Raw genomic sequence first — 18,296 nt, forward strand, 5'->3', positions numbered from 1 at the left:
TTAGCTCGCTGCATCACCGACTCGGCGATGTGGCAAGCACAAGATAAGTATTTGTATTAATTTTTCTATTTAATTTTACCTATACTGTCGTCTGTCAAATTCCCCCCACCCCACTCACCGCTCTTACATGTGCCGACCGCCACTGCACTTCACATGTACTTAAGAGAAACTATTGAAAGCCGGTTTTTAACTTTGTTTAACTTCCTATGTAGGGGTTATGCTTGGGCTGTAAGAATGCAAGATTTATCTGTCTGTATGAGTAATTACAGAAATATTGACTTAAATGGCACCTACGATTTTTTTAAATTAATTCTTTTATAACGCTATTCACCCCAGTGTAGGGTGTTAGAGCGGTTTACATCACAGACAGATGCACAATAAATTATACAATTGAGTAAATTAATGTAAAGAAAATGTTACATAAGACAATGAAAATTCTAAGGTGTATGCATCATGTTGCCCATACTTGTAGACATTGTATTTAAGAGTAAATGGTCGGAGAAACACTAAGGGCCTAATTCACAAAGGTAAACTTAGACGTTTGGTCTAAACTTAGACTACGCATCTAAGTTTATGACTTTGGGAACTCACAAAGGGCATTTACGAGTAGTACTCGTAAATGCTCGTAAATGCCCCTTGTGAATTTCCACAGTCGTAAACGTAGACGCTTAGTCTAAATTTTGACCAAACATCTAGGTTTACCTTTGTATATAGGGCCCAAAATCATGATATAACACATAACACAGTGATTCTGGTTATCTGCACTAACAAGACTTTATTACTTTCTAAAGGAGCATTTCATTGCATCTCAGAATAACACGATTAAGAAAAAAATGATAAGGATTTAAACCCATGACTTACAGTTTGCACGCTGCTCCTTGATGCAGATAAGTAGATCACTGCGCTGCATTAGTAGGCTTGCAACTTATGAACTGTAAGTGTCAAAGGCAGTAGCCCACTTAACTCTTTAAATAAAATATAAATCTCATATTACGATGTGCAGGAATATTAACCCTCTATGCTACTTTACGAATCAAAACAGTGACTGGGCAAAAAAAATTAACTGTCCCAGAACAGTGATAACCACTAGTGTTATCTTATGACTATTATTATGATCCCTTCAAAAATGCTGGGCACACAGGGATATCTGGAGCAGGTGTCTAAACCCAGTGTAATATATTTTTTAATGGAGCCACTTTGCGATGGAGGCTGGAGACTCTTACGGGCTGTTTTAATGGCCGAAACATGTTGACATAAAGTTATCAGATAAATGAGCCATTGAGCCTTATCTGGTATCCGATACAGGCGGTTATTAATCATATCTGAGGTACCCATTAATAAAGGATACTCCTTGGGCTTACCTCCAGATATTTTTAATATTTATCTGGAACCCTACAATAATCCATTGGGCATTTATATAAGAACTCCCAGAAATGGTTGAGTCCACCAAGGTGGTATTTACCTGCCAAGGTGTGGGGAACCGCCAATGATGAAGCATGGCATAATAAATTGTGGGTGAGGCATCTTCCTCAAAATCTTCAAGATACCAGTAGGCTCTTCCTTTTTTCTTGTTTTAAAATCCTTGGCATCTTTTATGTGTTTTAACCTAAAAAGACGACTGCAGAACATTTTACTAGTGACTTAGGGATAAACTAAAACTCATATGCACATGTTTTTTGGAAGCAAATATATGGATTGTTACCAAAAACAGCTCCTCGTGAAATGCTGACGAGCAACCTGAGTTCAAAGCAAACGCTGACAATATTCAGGGCTATACTTATGCAAAATGGAGACAGGTCTCCTCGTGGCGACAGCCTAAACCAACGTCCTGCGGCTGGATAATTTCACCCCAGCCACCGCAAATTCTGTCCAGGGTTGGATTGGAATTAGAAATCGGCCCGGGCACACTAAAAAAAAGTGGCCCATATTTGCATATTGCCTTTCCTCAAAACACAGCTTCGGCGAAATGTTATTTAAAAAAAATTGGTGGGGGGGGGTTTGTAAAAAAATGCACGGATTATACACCTAAAAACAAGAGAGGACACTTTTGCTCAGGCCTGCCCCCGCTCAATATGCATAAATTAATGGGCCGGCCCAGCGAGAGAAAGGGAGTGAAACCCCCACCCATCTGCCTCCAGCAAGGCCACTCAGGAACCCACTGGGCCGCTGGCGGCATCCTAAGAACGCAGAAACCGCCCAAAGCAGCACGCCAGGCTGCCCAAAAAAGCAGCCCACAGCTGGAAATCGGGTACCGGCCCCTCGGCCATTGCCCGAGTGCTCGCGTTACCAATCCGACCCTGATTCTGTCTCACGATAACTTTGAATCTGAAAGCTGCCTTGTCCATCAGCCCTTCATCCCTGATACCTGCACCCCTATAAATGCACCAGAGCACACCGTGGGGCAGGGTCAGGCAGGCTCCAGCTGTCAGGTTCGCCCTTCCTCGCTGAGGGACCATGCATTTTCTTCCTAAAGTTTGTTATTCTTTGAGCATGGCTTCATGTCAGCACTACACAAAATAAACTGTATTTGTGTATATGCACAATGTTTGCAAATCATCTCAAGTATGCAAAAGTTAATATACAGATGTTATACAAAGTACAGCAAAACAAATAAAAACATGGTCAAAACGTAAAGTTGGTACACACAAAAGAAAACATAGTCAGACTGTTGATTTAGTGCACACAAAAGTATGTCGTAGAGACAGGAGGTGTAGCTCAACCCACAGGAGAAGAGCTACCAATGGGATGATGTGTGGCATAAACTGAGGGGAAGCCCACAGTGCACACAAGAATGGATCCAATAGGTGTATAGCATAGCCATGATATAAACGTCATCATAGAAAGCATAAGAGCAGTATGCTAGCCCTGTACTCAGTGGAAGGTTGATTTACAGTACATATACAACAGATAAACTATAAATCGTGTGTTAATCCATCATTTGTAGCGCATATAGGTATTAAACTTGTTTTTGTTTTCCAGTTCACAGCCTGAGGCCTGCAGACATAAAGGTTGTTGCCGCACTTGGAGACTCGCTCACAGTAAGTATAGAAGGATGCATAGACTGTCTGGGGTGTGGCACTGAGAGACGAGAGCACCTTGGCACGTCTTATCTCCTCCGAAGTGACCATCTCCTTCCACAGGTGCAGAACCACCCAGGTTATGTGTGGCATAAGCAAATGAGGTGGGTTGTTGATGCACCAGTCCAATACTGGAACAATGAGGCAGCAAGACCATACATAGGGGCATATTATCAAGGACAGGTGTTAAAATTATCGCCGTTTTATAAAACGGTGATAATGGGCTTGATAATACGTCCTTGTTAATTCCCATAGAAGCCCATGTTCTGATGTTAACACGGGCTTCTATGGGAATTAACAAGGACGTATTATCAAGCCCATTATCGCCGTTTTATCAGCAGTTTCCTGCCGATAAAACGGCGATAATTTTAACATCGGACCTTGATAATGTGCCCCGAAATTCCTTTAAGTGAGGCGAAATACCAGACTTGCAGCGCCACCCAATGAAGGCTTCAAATAACAGCAGAAGGCCATAAAAAGCCTTTTCAGTGACTTAGAGCTCTATTGTTGTTAACATTTTATTTGAGTGCTGAAACTCCCTGCACCTTTCCTGGAGGCAGAACAATGTCCATTTTAATACCTGTAAACAGCTGGAATCCGCAGTTCCAATGTTCACAACTTTGGAAGGGATCAGTGTGTTCCTGGCAAAAAAGCGCCACACCTTTAGGCTCATTTTTTAGGGGAATGAAAATGTGTCAACCACCAGCACACACATTTCCCTTCAAAGAAAAGCTAAAAGTTCCTCAAACACTGAAACGAAACTCTTGTGTTTCTAAACTTCCATAAAGTACACGTGAGTTCCGGTCTAGATTACAGAAACTTTGCACAGGTGCAAAAAATTGACAAATGTGTTTTCAGAATGTATGATGCTTGTGCAGTTAGAAACGGTGTACAATGGTCTTTGAACCAGACAAATATAATGCAAACTGATTTCCCCCCCATGTCTTAGAAAAAGAAGTGGTTAAAGTAAACTTTCTCAATTTTTCCACTGTGAAAGTTAGGAAAATTTTCGAGGCAAAATTAGTTTGTTCCATTTCAACTACACAAATGGTAAAACAATGCACACATTTTCACCTTCTTTTAAAGAGCATGCTTGTGCGTGGATTGTGCTTTTTTATTGTCAACTCAATGACAAGTAAAATTATTTATAACCAACATGTGTGCATATACACTTGCAAAGGCTGCACATCCATGTTCTCATATCTGCCATGGTCCGAAATTCTTTCGATAATGCAGACAGGAACAAATTTTGGGGCATATTACCAACAAGTAGCTATATTTATCGCTAAATAGGCTTAGTGACAATTTTTTTATCGCTGAGCATCGCCGGAATTTATCGCTGAGCTAACGTGCTATTAGCAACGTTTATCTCCAAAGCGATACATTTTCCGGCGATAGCGGCGAAATGCGTGAATATCGCTGAGAATGCAGCGATATTCACGCATTAGCGACGAAATGCTCTTAGCCATGTTATCCACCTCCCATTGGATAACATGGCACTGGTCTGGGCAGGTGTTAGTATTTGGAGATATTCGCGCTTAGCGCGAATATTTCCATCGCTACGCCTGCCTTGCTAATAGGCGATAGCGATGTTAGCGACTGTTTTCAGTTTGGGTACGCCCACTTTGCATGTCATTAGTGATAAATATCGCTAACATGCAAAGCGGGCCCCAAACCGCTCACTATCACCTAAAAGCTGTCGCGAACTTCTGTTAGCGACAGCTTGCTAATAGGGCGAAAATTCCCTATCGCCACCCTTGATAATATGCCCCTGTGTTTTCTCCATGTTAGAACTACCAGCCTCATGGTGGTCTGCCTCAAACATTTTGCCTTACACTTCCATATTTTTCTGATATTGTTTTGTTGGCCTTAAGATTCTGTGCACTTTACCATTGCTAACCAGTTCTAAAGTGAGTGTGCTCATTTCCTTAAACCCTGGTTACATTGGCTTATACCTGATTGGCATAATTAATTTACCTGTAAATCCCTAGTAAAGTGGTGCTATATGTACTCAGGCCCTGTAAATTAAATACTACTAGTGGGCCTGAAGCACTCACTGTGCCACTCACTTAAGTAGCCTTAACAGCCTGTCTCAAGCCTGCCATTGCACCTATGTGTACAGTTTAAACTGCAATTTTGACCTGGCAAAGTAAACCTCTTGCCAGGCTTAAACCTTTAATATATACAAGTCACCCAGTGAGTAGGCCATACCCCGCCAAGAGAGCAGAGGGAAGTGTATGTCAAAATTAGGAGCTGGAATTTTAAGTTTTACATGTCCTGGTAGTGAAAAACCCTCAAATTCGTTTTGTACTACTGGACGGCCTGCCTCACTTGCAGGAAAACATTGGAGTGATCTTATTACATCTAATAAGTTATAACATCTATTTTGGAGCGGGTAACCCACGCACACTGGGTGTCTTTGGAATTGTAATGAATAATCCTCTTTAATGCTACAGTCACATTTTGTATTGCAATTTTAAAAATGTAATTTTTTGGAAATTGGTATTTTCCTTCCTCAGCCATTTTAGAACCTGCAAAATACTTCCAAGTCACTGGACTGTGTGTAGTAAGCAGTTGAACTCCTCCCAGTCAGCCACACACAATAGAGAGCTTAGGTGTGTCTGGATGAGCCATCGCTGGCAGGATGGGGGCAGAGCTGGGCACAGCCCCACTTACACCAGAGTAGGCTACGTTCTGCCTACACACAAAGGACTGCATAACCCCTGTAGTCAGTCGGGAGCCAGGGCAGGGGAGGGAGGAGACCTGAGCACTTCAAAGGTATAAATATTGGACCTTAGACATCAACACTTCAGTAGACTTGTGGACCTGTGAAAGACTGCCAGAAAGAAGGACTGATGTGCAGCTGGAAGAGCTGCCACTCACTTGGACTGCTACCCTGTTGGACTGCTACCCTGATGGATTGCTGCCCTCATGCCTGAGCGGCAATGTCCGGATCTGTAACTTGTAGCCTGGACCACCAAATGAACCCTAAGGGATAATCCTTTGTAACCTGCACCTGGACTCTGCCAACTGTGAGTCCTGCCCTGCCAAGTGATGCCATCCCAGTCCTGGACCCTTGAAAGTGGACCGAAAAGTTTCTCTTCCAGCCCATTTGTGGACTCAGCAGAACCAATGCATCTCCTTTGCTGCATGGCACAGCCCCCAGCAGATCTGCTGCATTGCCTTGGCAGTGTGGTCTTCCCCAACGCAAGGACTTCGCATCGCCCATCGCCGCATATTGGAACCAGCTCTGTGCACCACATGTCCACAAAAGGACATCACATCACCCAACTCGACTCCCTGGAACTGTTGCTGTGTGGCGCATCCCCACACAAGAACATTGCATCTTCTGTCCAGCTCCCAGAAACAACCGCTGCTCATCGCATCTCCTCGCCTGGACCTCGCATTGCCTCTGCTGCGTGATGCATCCTTTACACAGGACTCTGCATCTCTTTGCAACCAATATTAGGGTACTGTGTTCAGCGGACCTAAGTGGGACCCTGCAGCTGGCCGCACTCCATCACAGTTATCCTGAACTTGTTATATAGCTCCGGTGTAGCGCAACCAGATATCCGCAGTTGGCGCTTTGCGCTTTTTTGCACTATATTCACTAAAATCTTTAAACCTGAATATCTCTGGTTAAAATGATTGGATTTTTGTAATTTTGGTCTTGTTTTATTTATTAAAACTTACTCAATTGTTATAACTTTGTGTAGGATTTTTGTTGGATTTTCACTTTATTAATGTCTAATGTGCTGCATAAATACTTTACACATTGCCTCTAAGTTAAGCCTCACTGCTGTGTACCAAGCTACCAGAGGGTTGAGCAAAGGTTAACTTTGGGGTTTGTTTATGAATTCACCATGACAAGACTCAGCAGAACTGATGTATCTCTTTTGCTGCGTGGCACAGCCCCCAGCAGAACCACTGTGGCTGCGTGGTCTTCCCGAACGCAAAGACTCTGCATCACCCATCTCACCTCTGCTTCATGCCACAAAAGGACAGCTCATTGTCCAACTCAGTGCCAACAAGTAAACAAAAAAAATCCAATCAGTAGAACCGGAGATATGCAATTTTAAAGCATTTTAGCGAAAACAGCTCCAAAAAGCACAGAGCGCCAACTGTGGAGATCTGGTTGCACCAGACCGGGACAAAGTCACACGTACAGGTCTACTGCAATAGTATGCTGGCCAGCTACAAGGACCCACTTAGGCCTGCTAAACAGAGTAACTTAAATCCTGGTTTCCAAAGTGCTATGAGTATACTATGTGCAAGGGCATGCATCATCATCCAAGATCCTGTAGGCGAGAGCTTGCAAAGCAAAGTCTGGCAACGAGGATGCATCGTGCAGAAGGGGCGATATGTCGGTTCCAAGGAGCTGTGAGGCTGTGATGTGGAATTCGACTTTGTCATCAAGTCTAACCTTCAATGAGAGATGCGAGGCCCTGCGTTGAGGATGTGTTGCACAGCGGTGGTTCCAAAGGAGGTTGCAGGCTGCATCAGCAATGCTGGTCTTTGAGACGGGGTCAGTCCACGCAGCAGCGGTGATGCATCGGTTCTGCTCGGATTTGCGCTCCTCGGCAAAGGAGATGTGTCAGTTCTGCTGGATCCATAGAGGCTGGCAAGCACATAAGGCCCACTTCCAAAGGTCCAGGACTAGGTTGCCACCACTTGCCAGGGCAGTCTCACAGATAACAGAGTCCAGGTGTAGAGTTGTTGAAAGCCGGTTATGCTCCTTAGAGTTCAGATGGACTACGGAAACACCCTCTACGCCGGAACCACAGCCAAACTTCAGAAAAGACTCCAACGCATCCAGAACGCCTCCGCACAACTCATCCTGGACATCCCCCGACACAGCCACATTTCCGGCCACCTGAGAGACCTACACTGGCTCCCCGTCAGCAAGAGGATCACGTTCAGACTCCTCACCCACGCACACAAGGCCCTCCACGACCTGGGCCCCAAGTACCTCAACAACCGCCTGACCTTCTACACGCCCACCCGCCAGCTACGATCGACCAGCCTCGCCCTCGCCGCCATTCCACGCATCCACAGAGCCACCGCCGGAGGAAGATCATTCTCCTACATGGGAGCCAAGACATGGAACTCCCTCCCCATCCACCTTTGGCTAACCCAGGACCATCTCTCCTTCAGGAAGCAACTCAAGACCTGGCTTTTCGAGCAGTAACGGACCCCTCTCCCCCAGCGCCTTGAGACCCTTCCGGGTGAGTAGCGCGCTATACAAATGTCATGATTGATTGATCAGGAGGCCAGCCATCTAGCCCTTGTAGTCACTCTGGGGTTCTGGGTTCAAGAGATGTAGGTCCAGTCTTTCTCCCACAGGCACGCAGGCAGCAGATCAGCACAGTACGGCAGCAGTCCAACAGAATGACAGTTTTTTTAGCAGCACAGCAGTTCCTCTGACTGGCTGAGTATCTACAGGTCCAGAAGTGTACTGAAGAGCTGGTGTCTGAGGTCCAGTGTTTATCCTCATTTGTGCCTCTAAAGTGGGGAGAAGCTTCTAGAGGTAGGCCTTTGAAGTGCACAGGTTCCCAGCCTTCCTTGCCATGGCTCCAGACTAACTGCAGGGGGTATGCAAGCCTATTCAAGTGTAAGTGAGGCTGTGCCCAGCTCCTCCCTTGATTCCTGACAGTGACAGCCCGTCCAGGCACATCTAAGCTCCCTATTGTGTGTAGCTAGCTAGGAAGAATTCACAAAGCCCAACTGTCAACTACACCCATTCATGTGACCCAGAGACAGTCTGCAGGCAAGAAATGGCTAAGACAGGAAAATGCCAGCTTTCTAAAAGTGCCATTTTCAAAATGGTCATTTAGATTTCCGACTTTATCATACGTTAGGATATTTCATTCCAATACCAAACATGAATTGGTTACCTGCTTCCATTTGGAAATTACAGCTCATTAAATGATTAAATGTAATAAGGTAACTCAAATGTTATTTCATGGGAGAAGGAGTCCTTGTAATAGTGAAAAACTAATTTAAGAGTTTTTCACTGCCAGGACCTGGAAAATGTAAAGTACATGTCCAACCCTTTAAAGACACTGCACGCTGCCCTGTGGGCTGTTTCAGGCCTACTCTAGGGGTGACATATATGTATTAAAAGGAAGGTTTGAACCAGGAAGAAGGTTTATTTTGCCAGGCTGGAATGGCAGTTTAAAACTGTCACACAGGCTGCAATTGCAGACCTGAGACATGTTTAAAGTACTACCAGTGCTACAGGCGCACTAGTAGCATTTAATTTACAGACCTGGCCACAGGTAGTGCCACTTTACTATAAACCGAAAGTAAATTAAATATGCTAATTGAGTATAGTCCAATTCTACCATGTTTTAAGGAGAGAGCATAAGCACTGTAGCACTGGTTAGTAGTGGTGAAGTGCACTAAGTCCTAGAGCCAGCAAAAACGAAGTCAGCAAACAGGAGGGCTAAAGGCAAAACATTAGGAGGGAAACCATGCCGAAGAAGCCAGGTCTAGCAGTCTTTGTATGCATAAAGCCAACACTGTGCAAAGTAGCAGACTTTGCACATGTGAAGCCACTAGTAGCAATGCTCAAAGGGCCTTTTAGATTCACAACTGCTGTCGTGATCTCTTGTGAGTCTCTTTTTTTTTTTTAACCAGGAAAAGCAAGAGTCATATTACAAAGAGTAGAAGCAACCAACATAACATAAGTACACCATGTAGCAAAGGATAAAGACAAGGCGAATAATCAAGCAAAGGCAATAATTAAACAGAAGAAATCATAGAGTAAACACATAGGGCAATGAAATAAAATAAAAACACAAATACTTAGATCAACCAATACCACTAGGAATAATGCCAGCTTTCCAGTTAGTAACCGGACGCCAGAGCACTTCCCCACGCGCCCTAGATTAAACTCCTCTAGTTTCAAAAATAGCAGTTTCATATCTATAGACCGCTAGGAAGCGTGCTAGCCACATCTGAAAACTTGGCGGGTCAGATTCTTTCCAACGAGCCGACAGAATTAGCCTTAATACCGCTGTACCTATAAACAATAATCTTTCTTCTGATTTTGCTAGATTTAAAGAATAATCATGTCTAATAAAAACAAAGTTTCTGACTCAGGTATTTTGTGACCAAATACCTCTTCCCAAAAAAATAACATCATGCTCTTAATTAAAGTCAAATCGGGACAATTACAAAACATATGAATAAGGGTTGCCGGCCCTTGAGTACATCTAGGACATAAATCATTCTCACGCTTACCCCACGAAAACAGTTTAGCAGGAGTGAAAAAAAGATCAAATAATGTTTTAAAAAGTTGCGCTTTAGGATTGCTAGCCATAAAAAGCTTCTGACTCATCTCTAGCACTCTATCAATGTCCACGTTAGGACTATTTAATTTTGTTGCCCATTTAATTTCGATTTTATCTAGATCATCATGTATCTTGCTCAAAAGAATATTATACAGGGTCCCTATCCTGGTGTGCATTCTGGGTATAGCATCCAAGATTTCAATTCTAGAAAGGGAAATTAGAGACTCTTTGGCCTTTAATTTAGCAAATACCTGAGCAAATTTTAAAAAGTCTCCATTTGGTAAATTATATTTTACTTTCAAATCAAAAAAGGTGGTATCAAAGTTATTTATTAAGAATTCACCAATTGTTTTGATTCCCAGATTGTCCCATTTCCTTGCAACAGGATCACTATCGAGGCCTTGAATGACATTGGAGCGCCAGAGCGGCGTATATCGATTAATCTTCCCAATATGCATATATTTGGCCACTTTATTCCAAATTCTCCATGCACTAGCTATAACTTCTCCCTTAAAATCCTTATAGTTCTTTGCCTCAGTTTTCCGTAAGAGTAAGCCCTTGGCCTCCTGACCTAATAGAAGCTCATATATTGAAGGTATTGCACCAATGCCTTCCGAGCCCTCTACACTTAGACCACTAATCAAGGGAGTAAGCTGTTTTAAAAACGCCGCCCAGTGATAAAGAATTATGTTAGGTATAGTAAGGCCGCCTCTATCATAAGGGAGTGATAATAGCGTAAGCGATCTCCGAATCTTACCATGTTGCCACATAAATTTAGACATTAACGAGTTAATCAGCACTAACACTTTCTGATCTATAGCTAGCGGAATCGCCCGGAATAAATAGAGACATCTGGGTAACATATTCATTTTTAAATAGTTGGCTCTTCCTATAATGGAGAGATGGAGACTATTAACCCTATCGAGGTCATCCTTTATCTTAACCACTAGTGAATCAAAATTAGCTTTTGCTAATAACTTAGTATTAGCACAAACAACAACTCCCAAATACATAGCCTTTTCAGCTCTTCGTTGATCCGAACAAATGGTATTATCGGTGCACAGAATAATCGTCTTTCCTCTGTTAAGAGAGTACCCGGAGCAGCTCCCAAATTCCGTGGTCACTCTCTCTATTTCACAAATAGCCTCAATCGGGTCAGATGTAGTAACCGCGATATCATCGGCATAGGCCAATACTTTAGTTTCAAAATGACAGCTAATAACAGGCTTAATAATGTTACTTTCCAATAGTTTCAAGATAAGGGGATTAATATATAAAGCAAAAAGCAGGGGCGAGCATGGACACCCCTGCCTAGTGCCCCTAGCAATGTTGATACGTCCTGATACTGACCCTGCTGCTAGACGTTTTGCTTTGGGGCGGAGATACATTGACTTAATAGATTTGATAAATTTGGGGCCGAAATTATTGCGTTTCATGACTTCCCACAGAAAGTCCAATGAGACGCGGTCAAAGGCTTTCTCAGCATCAAGTAGAATCACCGACATCTGTCCCCCCGCGGCAGCCATAGCATCAAACAATGCAATTACCCGGCGGGTACGATCTGTAGTCCCTTTACCAGGGATAAAGCCATGCTGCCACGGGGAGACAAGACATTCAATGACCCCACTGAGTCTGAGAGCCAATACCTTTGCATATAATTTAGAGTCCGAATTAATCAAGGATATGGGGAGATACGAAGTTAGCCGCTCGGGGGGTTTCCCCTTCTTTGGAAAAACGATTATGTTAGCCTCATCCCAAGAGTCTGGTGGAACACCGTTCCATTGTATCCCAAGGAATAAATCATACAAAATAGGACACAGCTGGTGACTAAGAATTTTAAACAGATCAATCGGCAATTTGTCTGGACCTGCTGCTTTACCAGATGACAATAAAGATAATGCAGAACCCACCTCTGCCAAAGTAATTTCTCTTTCAAGCTCTTCCCTGGTGGTATCATCTAGAAGCTTCATAGCCTCAGAATTAGTAAGAAAATTCTCAAGATAATCTGCTATATCATTTTCGGTAGCTGGTACAACCTCCGAGTAGAGGCTCTGATAATACATTTGGAATTGATGACAGATATCTGTCGCATGAGTAAATGTCTGCCCATTATCTACTATTGAGGAAATGCTATTCCTAACATTTTTCTGGTGCGTACGAAGTGCCAGCTGCCTACCAACTTTCTCTCCACTTTCATAAACTTGTTTCCTGTGTGCTTGATATGTTTGGGCGGCTTTCTGACTGAGTTTAGGGTTTAGTTCAGATTTCAACACTGCTACCTGAAACATCAAGTGCCTGGCTTCTTGTTTTTGTGTAATTCTAACGGTATGTTCTTCCTCAGCTTTGGGCAGGGCTGAAATTTTCAATTCATATTCTTTTCTTAAGATTCTTCCGGCTTTATTTTGGAAACTAATGGTTTCCCCCCTTAGTGCAGATTTGTAGCAATCCCATACAATATTTCTTGATGCACTAAAGCGATTCATATTAAAAAATTCCTCTGTCCAGGCTTTAATATGATTAATGTACTCATTGTTAGATAGCAGCTTTCTATCAAAAGACCAAGAGCATTGCTGAGTGAAACTGGCATCGTGGGTGGTTGACAATACTAAAGGATTATGATCCGAGATTATTTTAGGCGATTTATTTATGAATGAATAGGATGCTAGATCACCAGAGGTGAACATGTAATCGATCCGGACATGTTTTTGATGAGGGTGGGAAAAATAAGTATAGCCTGGGTCATTAGGATTGTTTTGTAACCATATGTCAATTAAACCCAAGCTACATACCAAGCTTTTAACAGCGCGGTACACCCTTGGTTTCCGACCCACATATTTCTGCTTCGGCGATAGCGCCGTAAATGATGGCAAAAGTGAGATGTTAAAATCACCACAGAGGATTAGCGGACCTTGCCACATAGCTAATTAGTTTCCAGAACTTCGAATACTGCAGGGTCATCATAGTTTGATCCATAAACAGAGCAGATGATAATACCGCTGGCCAATTTAAAAATTGCCCACCTTCCATGAGAGTCAGACAGAAAACGTACTCCCAGGCCGAAACAGGATTTAGCAAAAATTGCTACACCTCTGGTATTCGAAGATTGGGATGATGTTATCAGCAGATTATACCCCTTGAGGCTCAATAAAGCTCTTTAACTCCAGGGAACATGCGTCTCCTGAACGCACAATATATCTACAGGATTTAATTTCATTAATTCGCCCAATCGAAGACGTTTGTCTCTTGATAGGAGCCCCCCTACGTTCCAAGATTGAACACTAAGTTTACCCATTGTGTATGTAAAAAGATTGCAGAGTGTCCTTAATCAAATAATATTCATTGTCTTGCTTTACCTCCTTTCCCATTGTTTCGAAAGTTAACATTGCTCTTGCTAATAGACCTGGTTCATTTTTAGTTTTTACTCCCACTCCCCCACACCCCCCCCTTCCCACCACCCCAAGGAACCCTCCCCTGAACCCTCCCCCATTACCCCTCTCCCCCTTACGTAGGCATTCAGATCTCTTGTGAGTCTCAACGAATGTGGAAACATTGTGTGTGCTCCATATCTTAAAGACATATAGTAATACTTTGCACCTACACAGTCAGCTGAAAGTATTGACTGGTAAGTATTTTGCAAATTTGCTAAATTGCTCCCTTGCAAACCTCCTGTAATTTTTGCAAATGCTATGCTTACTAATCATAGGTATCAAAGTTTTCCACATGTGGGTTTTCACATAAAAATAGTGACGTTTGAGCCCCTTTTGCTTTGCTGTATCGTGTTTGGGGGTCTTCAACATCCTTCTAGTTTTAAAGTTACAAGGATTTTTTTAAAAGTTGAATTGTGGGAAAATGGCACATCCACTTACAGTGGCTACTGGCACTCTTGAAGGAATATAACATGACATAAACAACACCAGGAAAACTCTGAACCTGTGGGTAAACTAATAATCAGAAACCACACAAGACTTGTCTCGTGTAATAAAAATTAGGTACAGGGCTTGTTACCACCTGCCTTTGTAACTACTTGCACAGTGAAGTTTCCTACCGAAAGTATTATTGCGCAAGGATGACAGGCAAATTTGTGAAGCGTTCCATATTTTTTTAACTGGATGGAGGAATTTGACATTTTGTCATCACTCCAGGCGGGTTTCCGCTCATGTAGCAGCACCATCAAACAGGTTTTTAGGTTTATTATGGTTTACTGGCGTGTAGTAATTCTAGGTGGGGGTACAATTTATGCTGCATTCGTCGACCTAAAGTCGGCTTTTGATCTTGTTCCCCGGCCAAAATGTGGAGACCCTTTTTAGAACTACTACATTATCCTCTGAGCACACAAAGTCCATTCTTGTTCGTAACTAGAGTAAATTATAAGGAAAGAGTCACGTAAACCATCAATAAAAAGTTGCAAATGGAAATGTCCATAAATCAAAAGTTGAAGTTCCTTGTTGTTTATTTTCTTTCTTCAATATTCAACAATGATGGTACAACAGCCAACACGTGTTTCGTCGTGTACAGTATAACACACTAACTTCTTCAGGGCTGTAACCAAATGGATATTGTTCACAATTATTACACGTACTACGTGTGACTTAAGATAGAAGGCAAGTAAGTTCTAACCACCTCCTCCATAGTAAAAGTAGCCCACTAAGTGTGTAGGTTTCTAAGGTAAGAAAAGAAAATTGTCAGTTCCACTCCATTGGGAATTTTCACCCTTATTATGTGAAAGAAATTAAGACCCAAAACCAAGAAATAAAGTAGGAAAGTCATGTATATTAGGTTATATAGCTTAGATATTCACCTCCATATCCACAATTTCTCAAAATCTGAGGTTGTCCAATGAACAAGTTAAGTTGTATCTCTAAAAGAGAAACCTTAATGTAAACAAATAATCCAATGTATCTAAATAACACAATAAATAATTGTGGAGTATCTGGATAAGAGGTCCTCCCCCGATTCCAGACAAAAAAGAATACCCTATCAGTTTCATTTTCAAACCTCACCAAATTATATTCTAATAAAAAGGAAGAAAATTACCTATATTTACTTCCGTTCATAAATTTCAATAACAAATTCTCTTTAGTTCCTTCCAATATCATGAGACAGCATAAGTCTGTAGACAAAAATGTACATATCATTTGTACTATTGTCACATACCGGCAGTGTAATATTTAAATTATTCACTGCGAACACACTTACCCAGTAATAGAAGAACTGGGTTCAATATATTGTCATCATCATTATTTCGTTTGTCCTCATAACTGCAACAGTAAGTATTACTTATTATTTACTTACGAAAATTCTAATTAACTATATCTAAATACCGTGAGTAAAGTGAAAGAGACTCACCATCCATATATACTATACTTAGAAGGGGAATATCATATGTTATCCAATTTGTATATTGCACTTCATATGTAAAAACAAAGTATATATTAGGCAAATTCTACTTTATCTTTGGACATAGTGTGCAGCAATTGGATATCTTGTGTCTCCATTTTTCCATGCCCTAATATGTTTCATCATTCTGTCTCTAAGTCTGCGTGTTGTGCTGCCCAATACGCAGACTTAGAGACAGGATGTCAAAACAGTGAAAATAAGGAAGCACCCCAATTTTGATACCATGGGATTGAACATGTGATACCAGATCCCAGGGGAGGCAATAGACTACTGAAACTTAGACGTAAGGAGGTGATTTAGATCATGAAATTGAAAGCGGTCGAACTGGGCCTCAATATAGATAATGAGTATCAATTTTTTCTAGGCAATGAATAATTGGATTATATACTCTGGATGAAGTATTTAATGTGAAGTAATGGAAGTCTTTAGGGATATAAGTGCGACTTTAATATCCTAATAAGAATGTATAGATTGGATTCAAAATGATTGGTATCCATTGAAACTGTATACACAAGACCTGAATTTTGTCTATCACATGTATAATTTATGATGAATACGTCTACAGCTTGGATAACAATTGTGTAGTGGCAATATTTCCCTGATTTATAGAATGAGACCTGAGCATTTGGGTAATAACGTGTGAATTTGACTGTTTTTACCTCTTACTCGTGGTGAACCGACTAACACTAACACTCTTTACCCTCTTACTTTACCTCACAAAAATTACTTATATATTTGCTATTTGCACTTTGCTACAATTAATCATAATAATTTTTTGAATTAACAACGTTTGTTATTACAGTATTTACTTACTTTCAACGGCGCGTATACTTGGCTTTTTAGGATAAGCAGTGTTGATTACAAATGTAGTTTAGAGTTTTGTGACGTGCTTCTCCACGTACTATATTTAATACTACAGACTTTTATAGGAGATAGTGTCTCAATAAGGAATATAGTGAATTGTGTAAAATATTACGATATACGATTGGTTAAGGAATGTACCCAAAATCAATCAAATTTGATACTTTAAGATGGCGCTGTTATAAGACGCCGGTGAGGGATACGATGTTTATGAACATGTTACAAGATGGCGCTCATAATTGTTGAATACAAAAAGACTCTCCAAGATGGCGTTGGCGCAAGACGCCGGGAAGAGAGAGCGAGTATAGTTGCTGCTCGTAACTGAGGTAGGTAATATTCCTTTGACGTGCCTTGAGACCCTACGGGTATGTAGCGCGCTCTATAAGTGTCATTGATTGATTGATTGATTTGACGTGGAGTATTTTGAGCTACATAATTTAGTCGTTATATTGGATTTTGTAACAGTGCTTTACATTTTGAATAGGAGGAAAACTTAACTACAATTGGAGGTCGTGATGCTATTGAGATAACGGATCTGTGGTGAGCAGTATCGTATTTTAATTTAGATTGGAATGCTATTGCAATATGAGATGGTACTGACTTACGTTACTCTCTTATTATTCTTATAGTTGAAATTTGATATCAAGTGATACTAACGACCTCCGTAGCCGTAATTGTTACATATTTACTGTGGGTGAGTGTATATAATCGACCGTATAATTTTTCTACATATTGTGAGGATAAACGTTTATAGCGACGTTTTACTGCATATTCTAGAGTATGAACGGCTTGCAATTAACTTAGAAGAAGGGGACTCGTAGGTGAACAGAATTACCGAATAGGTGAGCTATTTCTACATATCAATGTGAATCTAGTTCGCACTAAGATAATGTAGAATTTGCCTAATATATACTTTGTTTTTACATATGAAGTGCAATATACAAATTGGATAACATATGATATTCCCCTTATAAATATAGTATATATGGATGGTGAGTCTCTTTCACTTTACTCACGGTATTTAGATATAGTTAATTAGAATTTTCGTAAGTAAATAATAAGTAATACTTACTGTTGCAGTTATGAGGACAAACGAAATAATGATGATGACAATATATTGAACCCAGTTCTTCTATTACTGGGTAAGTGTGTTCGCAGTGAATAATTTAAATATTACACTGCCGGTATGTGACAATAGTACAAATGATATGTACATTTTTATCTACAGACTTATGCTGTCTCATGATATTAGAAGGAACGAAAAAGAATGTGTTATTGAAATTTATGAACGGAAGTAAATATAGGTAATTTTCTTCCTTTTTATTAGAATATAATTTGGTGAGGTTTGAAAATGAAACTGATAGGGTATTCTTTTTTGTCTGGAATCGGGGGAGGACCTCTTATCCAGATACTCCGCAATTATTTATTGTGTTATTTAGATACATTGGATTATTTGTTTACATTAAGGTTTCTCTTTTAGAGATACAACTTAACTTGTTCATTGGGCAAACTCAGATTTTGAGAAATTGTGGATATGGAGGTGAATATCTAAGCTATATAACCTAATATACATGACTTTCCTACTTTATTTCTTGGTTTTGAGTCTTAATTTCTTTCACATAATAAGGGTGAAAATTCCCAATGGAGTGGAACTGACAATTTTCTT

At 41.1% G+C, this 18,296-nt stretch overlaps 1 protein-coding gene across 1 annotated transcript in view; it reads left to right on the forward strand.

Annotated features, from left to right (window-relative positions):
* PLB1 (phospholipase B1) overlaps positions 1–18,296 on the forward strand; it is a 552,393-nt gene that overhangs the window by 160,263 nt on the left and 373,834 nt on the right. Inside the window, exon 17 of the mRNA XM_078647360.1 lies at positions 2,980–3,038. Coding sequence (XP_078503486.1) covers positions 2,980–3,038 — 59 coding nt within the window. The remainder of the gene's footprint in view (positions 1–2,979; positions 3,039–18,296) is intronic.

Source organism: Lissotriton helveticus, chromosome 6, assembly GCF_964261635.1.
Source record: "Lissotriton helveticus chromosome 6, aLisHel1.1, whole genome shotgun sequence".
In the NCBI taxonomy this organism is placed as follows: Eukaryota; Metazoa; Chordata; class Amphibia; order Caudata; family Salamandridae; genus Lissotriton; species Lissotriton helveticus.